The sequence below is a fragment of the Salvia splendens genome, chromosome 5 (assembly GCF_004379255.2).
Source record: "Salvia splendens isolate huo1 chromosome 5, SspV2, whole genome shotgun sequence".
In the NCBI taxonomy this organism is placed as follows: domain Eukaryota; kingdom Viridiplantae; phylum Streptophyta; class Magnoliopsida; order Lamiales; family Lamiaceae; genus Salvia; species Salvia splendens.
The window spans coordinates 6,216,999-6,225,852 of record NC_056036.1 but is presented as its reverse complement, the minus strand read 5'-3'; the positions used below and the strand labels follow the sequence as shown (position 1 = coordinate 6,225,852).

The following is an 8,854-nucleotide window of genomic DNA, read 5'->3' as shown; positions in this document are numbered from 1 at the left end:
GGAGAAGGGCATAAAAGACCGAGGAGAAAATAAGATGGAGGCATACTGGAGTAGAAGAGACAATAGAGAAATATTAATTCTTAATTTGTGATGGTTTTTTTGATAGTTCTAGTTGGTTCATTTATTTTATTGAGTATTTTACTAATCAATATATCTGCCTTAATTTTTTTATTTTGAAAGTTATTAATTTTATATTTTATAATAAATTTTTATTATATATATTTATAATTTTTGATTTTGTATAATGACAGTGTTTATCATTTCATAGAATTTTTTAAACAATGTAAAATAAGTGTAAAGAAAATAAAATGGATCGCACATACTAGTTATTAGTATTAATTTTATAGATTTCTTGATTTTAGTGTTTAAAATATAATTATGTGTAAAATTGTTATTAATTTTACAAATGATAGCCGGGAAGCATTGTCACTTTAGTATGATACACATTTTTTGATTGGATGAAATGATATTTTTTAGATTGAGCTTGTTTTAACGTTCATTAAAATTCAAAAGTAGATATCGTTTTAACAAATTGAAATGATAAGTTACATGAATGATTAAGTGACTAATATGAATTTACAATATTCATGACACAATAATTTTCACGTCAGGACTTCATTCCATTGGGGGATGATGAATAATTATCAAATCTATGTCACATATTCTGCATAAGAAATTCCAGAAAGGAAATTGGATTCATTGTTTTACGTTACTTACGATGGAATGCTTTGTTGCGCATGCTTTGGATTTATTGTTTTACATTACATAAGCTGGTACGCGCTTTTGCACATTCTTTGGATTCAAAGAGGAGTGTATAACTATGGTGACCTTGATGAGGTTACGGGTTCAAACCCCGCCACCCACTAGAAAAGACTTTCGGCCTTAATCCACAAATCCAGTCGAGCAGGATTAGTCGGATTCCGCCAAAGGCACATTCAATATACATGTGGTCAAACCAAAAATAAAAAATAAAAAATTGTAAAACTTAGTGATAGAGCAATTAAAGGTCAAAGATTTCAGATTCAAGCACATCGTATCTAATTATGATCCACTCGATGCAAGAGGCGCCTCCCCCTCGAGAAAGTAGATTTTTGGATGTAACGCCATTTAAAAGTTGAATTATCCATAGGTTATACGTCCATGCATTCAATACCAAGTTACCAAATATCGTTAAGACGAAGTACTATATAAATATGGCACTTTCATAAAAGTGACAAGTAAAACATAAGGAAACACTTGGAATTGAAAAAAAAGAGAGTATATCCTACAATTATCGAAGCTTATATTTAATTTAAACAATTTCGGAATGGGATAATCTTATCATACACAACAGCCACTTGAATGTAATACTCAAATTTCTTGTCCCTCTTGGTTGTGTTCCAAATAAAAAGCCTCTTGAAGTCGGTCCTATTTCAGATCCCCAGCCGCGAAAAATCCATTGTGTGGATTAAACAGGACCATATAAAGACTCACTTTTTTCAGAGCATTGCAATCATCATTGGAATACACAATAAATGCTTCATGTCTGTGATTGATCATCGTGCTCCTCAGGCAGCCCAAATACTCTGAGATTTCTATCCATTGACCCAACAGCCACGTATTTTGCATCAGTGCCAAACTTAACACTTGTTATTTTGCCTGCACCCATGAGTGATATAAAGCCCAACAGTTTGAGAAATTAAATACCATTAGCACCACAAGCAATGTTGAGAAGCTAAGATACAATTAATATTCGCAGGGAGGATGAGGAATATACCTGTGCCAGACAGGTCAGGGAATGTTTTAATGCAATTCCATTCAGATTTTACGTTTGCGACTTGATAGACTCTGTAATATACCATAGATGAAATGAAGCATTCACAATCACCAAAAAAGAAAACATAGTTATCACTTTAAATCTTCTTGATATGTTTGTAACTCTGTATGACAACTGCAATCAGATTGAAGAACTTTGAAAAAACTAAAGAAAACAGAATATCCCTGATATAATCGATTACATATGTTTCTTCTAGGTGTAGAGAGGAGAACGATACAAGTGGATGTTATGTTACTTTTAATTCCTTTATTTAACATGTTAACTTGAACCAAATAATGGGCAGTACAATACCTGATGTCTGATCCTCCTAGAGCAAGGTAACTTCCACTATGGTCAAATTCCACTGCAAAAGCAGAAGCTCTCAAGTGAGGAATTAGAAAACTAATCAATCTTGCAGGTTTTCTTGTACACTATCTTATAATAGAGTAGTATACTGCTTAACCTCTGAAATATGCATATGATGACCAACATGCAGAGCCATCAATATACAAAAATAACCTGATTGTGTAGGTGTATTTTCATCATAAGGGGAAAAAGTCCTAAAATTTTTCAGCCTGCGCAGATCCCAAAGCTTAACTCCATCTTGTGCTGCGGTCTGAAAGTTCAAACATGGTATTGTAGGCATGAAAAACTTGGATGTCACATCATCCACTTTCAATGAAAGGAAAACCTACCGCCAGGAAGTAACCATTCTCTGAAAATGATATGGCTGTTACAGCCCCTATATGCCCATCAAATTTTGCAACATTTACCTGCACATTGCCAATGGCAACTAGATTAAATGAAAAATCAAACAAGGAAATAACGAAATAGATGAGAAATTCATATAGATGAATATGCACCTGACTTTTTACATCCCAAATCTTAACAACTGCTCCAGAAGTACCCGTTCCAAGGATAAGACCATCAGGATGAAAGGCTGCTGATGTGTATCCCTCAGCAGATCCTGATGTATCTTCAACCTGCAAAGACCATATAACACAAGTGAGAAGTAAAATTCCCAACTTAAACAGAAATAAAATGAAAAAGGCAGAATATATTTGGTTCCTTTTGTGTATAAAGTTGGAGAAAGGTGGGGGTACCTGAGTAAGACATAAACCTGAAGAAAGTTCATAGAAGCACCATGTATTATCAAGAGAAGCAGTGACAAAGTAGTTATTGGTTGCATGGACTGTAACAGCTTGCACCTATCATACAAATGTATTGAGCGAAACAAAATCAGGTAGAAAGCAATCAAGAGTGTGAAGATTTTAAAAACTGCAAAAGAATGATCAAACAAAAAAGAAAGCACTCTAATTTTCTGCAAAGAAGTAAATTTTTGTCAATTTCTTCACAACCCAAATCATAATTCGCTCTTGAGAAAACTTTGACTCACATTCAGTAGCTAGTTAGCTGCTACTAAGTGCTATTTTTGGTTTTTGTTTTCTAAACATCTTTGCTATTGCAATATTACTTGTGTGTGAAGAGTTATGAAATACATGTCTTTCAACTAGAGTGATCAAGTAAAAGCGAATATCAGGGTGCTATGCATGAGAGAAGTAGAATGCAATGCATGAGAACCCAGCAAACAAATTGTATAAGATTTACAATTCACCAACCAGCATACAAATTAATTACCTCAGCAGTATGATCCTTCAAAATGTGCCTACAATCAAAATCTCCACCTTCAGACCCTCTCCATACACGAACTGTCTGCAATAAGTAGAAAAATATGATGTTGCACAGTACACAGCTTGTAGAAATTGTAAGTAGCAGAATGGTAATAAGTGCCATATAGTTTACGAAGCACTTCACATTGTACCAGGAAATCACAGAACGCTCCTTTTCCTCTTCGCAGTTTTACATTAAAGAGGCTTATTTGACCAAAAGCTGTTTGGGACACTCTGACTATTAAATAATAGATAACAGAGTGCATGCCTAACAAGAAGAGGTTTCTTCAGAAGAAGAGATTATAATGTTCTCTCTCATAGTAATTTGAGTTTTTGACACAGTTTCAGATCATCACAGGATAAAGATAAATATGAGAGCAAATACGCCTCAATAAAAATTACAAGAGCAAATTGCATGTCCAGAGTACGGTAATGTTAAGTCACCTAAAAGGAGAGAAGTTTGCATTAAAATCTCAGAGAAAGTTATCAGCTAACAACTAATAAAACATGGAGTAATGGAATAATAAAATAGCAGGAAAATGAGAGTGTAAATAATCAGCTAATAGAATGGGGGGAAATCATGGTTGGTATTACCTTATCAGCAGAACCAGTAACTACTAATTCACCTTCCGCAGCAAATTTGACACTTGTAACCTAGAGAAAAAACAAAGAAAGTTATTCATCATCATCAATCGTCAAAGAGTTCAAACTAAGTAAAACAGGGGGAGATAGAAAATGGAACATTCAGGACAAAACAATATTTAAGGCAGACCTTCTTTGAATGACCACTGAGAGTAGATACTACTTGGCCTGAAGATCTATCAAAAACTACAGCATTCGAGTCAGCCCCAGCAGTGGCAATGAGATCCTAAGAGAAACATCCAAAAGAAGTTGCAAAATGTCTTTGTAAGAATAAAGTTTAAAAAACGAGGACAAAAGTAGATACAAAGAAAGCTAACAGCTCTAGAATAATTACCACCAATGCCATAGTACAAATTGAACAATGTTTAGCAGTTACAGATGGACAATCTATAAACTAGAACTGAATAATTTCAGATATCTATTACAGGTAAGAATTCAATTATAGTTTGATAAATTGGAGGCTTCCATACTTAATGTTCAAGCTATCATGGTAAATAAGCCAGCAGCTTGATGTTTATTATGGTAGCATCTTATATAGACAAGTGTCAGAAACTGATTAATTTTGTAAAAAGTATACAGTTCAGTAGAGCATTGCATTGTCGTGTACAATTTGATAACTTGTTCATATTCATATTAACAAAAAAGTGACAGAAAAAAACAGGACAAAAGTAGTTAAGTGTGAGAGCCAAAACTAAAATCCAGCAGCCCCATTAAGTGCAGAAGATAAATTTACGTTGGAATATCCTATTGGCTCTCTACAGTAAGTCAGTAATACAGTTAAGTTCCACTTAGTGCAACAAATAAGACAAAACATAATAATCACTCATTTGCTTTCAACTAACATCCAAAGCATACTGAAATTACAAAGAAAACAGGACATATAAATTAAAAAAACAATATGTTCCTAGAAGCTATTACACCAATGGCTCTTAATTCAGACAATAAGGCATGTCATGCATTGGAACATTCTTTTTTAGCTTAATTTTTATTTCCCCCAAGGAAAATCTGCAAAAAAAAGCAAAAGTCATCATCTTAAAATCATAAGATGGGCCAACAGCCCAACATCCACACATAATATATCTCTTTGGGGATCGTGTTGAGTATTGTCCAACAAAGAGTTTATCAATGTCAAAGAATATGAGCTTTTTTTTCCTAGAGCATATATCAGAACTTGACTTTTTTAATAGACTTGAACAAGATAGAAATGGATGAGGCATCACAATAGGATGGAAGCAAATTGTTGATAAGGAAATCCATCACAGAAAGATATAGATAAAAAGTGAACTTCCCATACCTTGGAGTACAAGATGTCCATCGACAAAATCCCAGGTTTGTTGGTTTTATGAAGAGGATTAACAGTGAGTTGAGTGTACCTCTCCACAGCATCAATAGGAGCCAATGCTGATGGTATCTGGTAGACCACACAAACACACACTCACATACATATCTATGAAAGAATATCACATAAATATCTATGGAATAACTCAAGAACATCAAAACAGAAGTTTCTGTGAAAATTTAGATTTAAGCCACTCCACATGACAAGAGTCGGAGCCGCAGAATACTAGATTAATCCAGGACTTACCTGTCGCTTTTTCCTTTGTTGTGAAAGGGCAGCATTACAATCTGTAAGCTCAGAAATGATACTATTCGAGATTCCTTGATGAACCCTTTTCCCATCAGGACCCATCTCACCATCCTCAATTGCTACAAGCATAATTGAAAAATGAACAAGACAACCCCGCACAAGCTCAAAAATAGAATGGACTTCAATCTCAAAAAACAAGAACCTCTTTTCCCATTGCTTAAAGCAGCAGCATTCACTGTATCTTGTGCAGCCACTGACATGGGTATTTGTCTTTCAGCTTGTGCCAATAACTCTCTTGCCTCATCTCTTTCTTTCTTCAGCCTTGAAATAACACGACATGCCGCATCATGCTGCAAGGATCAAAGTAAATGTTAGTAAAATTTACGTACCATGCCAACTTCATGAAGCTACAGGTTGACAAATCCACACCTGATACAACGCATGGCTCAGCTCTTGCCTGGCAGTATGTAATTGTTGCTCCAATGCAAAATTTGATAGCATCAAACCATCCCATTCCTAATGTAAATGAAATTAGAAGAAAAGAAGAAGTGTTAAAGTTCAAATTTGCATCTTAATGTCTAAGCTAATTTGTAAATAAAACTAATAGAGTATACTATCAAATAGGGAAAAAAGTGGGAATCGATTGAATAACAAGGCAACATTACATTCCAGTAGGCCAATTATTTCCTCTAACGAGCTGAAAGATATACATCAATGAATTTTTTTGAAGCAAATACTAGTACTTGCAAAGTGTCTCCGTCCAATATCAACAAATGCAACTCATGAGTAATTAAATGACAGCATTCTCATTGTAGCTTAATTAAACTTCTGTGCTTGTTTCGCTATTACTAAGTAAGAAGTTCAATGATTATAATAAGCAGCATATAAAGTATTTCATCTATGCAGGAACAATGCTGAATTTGTATAGGGAAAAGTACATTTTTCTTATATAGGATAAAGCCAGATACAGGATGTAACTAAAAACAAAACCATCAAAAGATTCAAAATGCAGTAAACACCATTTATCTCATTAACACAGATTTTTCTTCTCATGCGAGAACTTGCAACATGAGTCTCCCAAGTTCAAATTGATGAAATATATATCAAACATCCAATAGTTTTAGGGGACTATGAAAAAATGTTAAAGAAGTTCAGAAAGAGAAACACATACTATCTGAAACATTCCCAGCATCCCAGGGATACTAGCAGTTTGCATTGGCCTGGGCTTCACTATCTGGCACAAAATAATCAAGCTCAAAATATAAACATGATTGCTATAAGAAATAAACAACAACTGAAACAAAGGGAGCTAATGTCCATCCAAACTACTATTAGACATCCCACAATCATACCTTCCCAGTCTTCACGGGTACAATATCATCCATTGTCATAGGATCTCCAGTAATGGGACATTTACCAAAGTCCTGATCAAATAGAAACATAAGATAGAATTGAAAAGGACAAGAAGACATGAGTAATGGTGTCTTCCATCACTAATACATTTACTAACATACTTCACCAATAAAAAAGATTAAGACTTCAGGGGAACAAAAAATAGCAAAAGATCACCTGGATATATATAATCCTACAGCTCTTTTGGACTGACTTAGGACAATAATTCGAATCTTATCTCTTAAAAAACAAGCCTTCACTGAATGTTTCAAAAATTAGAAATATCCCCAGCAGAACCAGCACTGTGGAAGATTGAAGGAAAAGCTTATCCATGTTCAATGAAAGGATGATTCAATTCAAGTATTCCTTAAGGGGCTAAATGACTCGTATAGAACTTCACCGTCTTGTATACTAAAATGGATAACAATAATATTGTGAATTGAAGAATTGAAAGTCTAACTCAAAACAAACTTCTTAAAGTCCACTTAAAATAGTCATTCTATTACTCACTACAATGAGAGGTATCAGAAATCAAACATGCCAAAATTCCCTCCGAAAATTTCAAATATCCATCCTAGATAAGTTTTCCAGGTAACCAAGCACGCCATAATTAAACAAAATTGAAAATAGACAAAGGCCAGATGAAATCAATCAACAGCAGGTGTAAACAAGCATATTTAACATAGAAATGCTACAGAGTACTGAAAATAAAAGGAGAGGAAAACACAAACCGAGATGTGACGCTCAATTAAGCGCTTCTCGAAAAGGAGACCGGAGATTTTCGAGACAACAGGTTCCTCCGGCACCTCGCCAGAAACTGCGAAGAAAATATAGCGTGTAAAACACAAAACACAAGCAATTTAAATGTGGATGTTGGTTGCAAGAGTGTATATGGTAGATTTACTTGAACAATTCATGGTGTATGTTGATTTGGTCTATAAGCGCTAGGGTTTATGGTCCGGCGAGAGTAAAATAGTGAGAGGGAGAAGGCGAAGACACTAAAATCTCGATTCAGAGTATATAAGTTTGGAGGGGCGAAATTGATAATGCCAGAACGCTTATGCTAATGGCACGTCGAATGCGCTACCTGGCATACAAATTTAAAAATAAATAATTTCGAAATACTAGGGGTGAGAAAAAAACCGGAAACCGAATATCCGAACCGAACCAAACCGAAATTTTGAAATTCGGTTCGGTTTTTTCGGTTCGGTTCGGTTCGGTTCGGGCGAAGAAAAAACCGAAAAACCGAAAAACCGAATTATATATATATTCTATTAATTTAATATATTATATTATATATAATATATATATTCTTTTAATATATTCTACTATATAATATATATTATATGTATTATTAATTTTATATTATATATAAATATTCTATTAGTATATATAAAATAAAATAAAATACACATATATAAATATAAATTTATATTATATATTTTTTTTTCAGGTTTTTCGGTTTTTTTTTCGGGTTTTTTCGGTTTTGTTCGGGTTTATCGGTTTTTTAAGTTCGGTTTTCGGTTTTTCGGTTTCAGTTTTTCGGTTTTTCGGGTTCGGTTCGGTTTGGATTTTGAACTAAATTCGATTTTTCGGTTTTGGTTAGGTTTTGACAAAAAACCGAACCGAAACCCGAATGCACACCCCTACGAAATACTCTAAATTTCAATAGGTCTTAGTAATAAAATAGGTGGAAAAGTTTAGAATATAATTTGTCAAATAGCCAGGTATAAAAATAAAAATTTAATATAGTTCTAATAAAGTATA

General features: G+C 34.0%; 1 protein-coding gene across 1 annotated transcript; it reads right to left on the bottom strand.

Annotated features, from left to right (window-relative positions):
• Positions 1–1,218: 1,218 nt before the first annotated feature.
• LOC121805511 (pre-mRNA-processing factor 19 homolog 1-like) lies at positions 1,219–8,146 on the bottom strand. The gene is made up of 18 exons (XM_042205395.1): positions 7,992–8,146; positions 7,819–7,904; positions 7,048–7,119; positions 6,867–6,929; positions 6,125–6,211; positions 5,898–6,045; positions 5,693–5,814; positions 5,402–5,518; positions 4,238–4,333; positions 4,060–4,119; positions 3,434–3,508; positions 2,899–3,003; positions 2,659–2,778; positions 2,491–2,568; positions 2,315–2,411; positions 2,108–2,159; positions 1,757–1,827; positions 1,219–1,638 (listed from the first exon to the last, which is right to left on the bottom strand). Exons 1-18 carry the CDS (start codon positions 8,002–8,004, stop codon positions 1,520–1,522), a joined length of 1,581 nt encoding a protein of 526 aa, XP_042061329.1. The 5' UTR covers positions 8,005–8,146; the 3' UTR covers positions 1,219–1,519.
• Between the last annotated feature and the right edge of the window lie 708 nt (positions 8,147–8,854).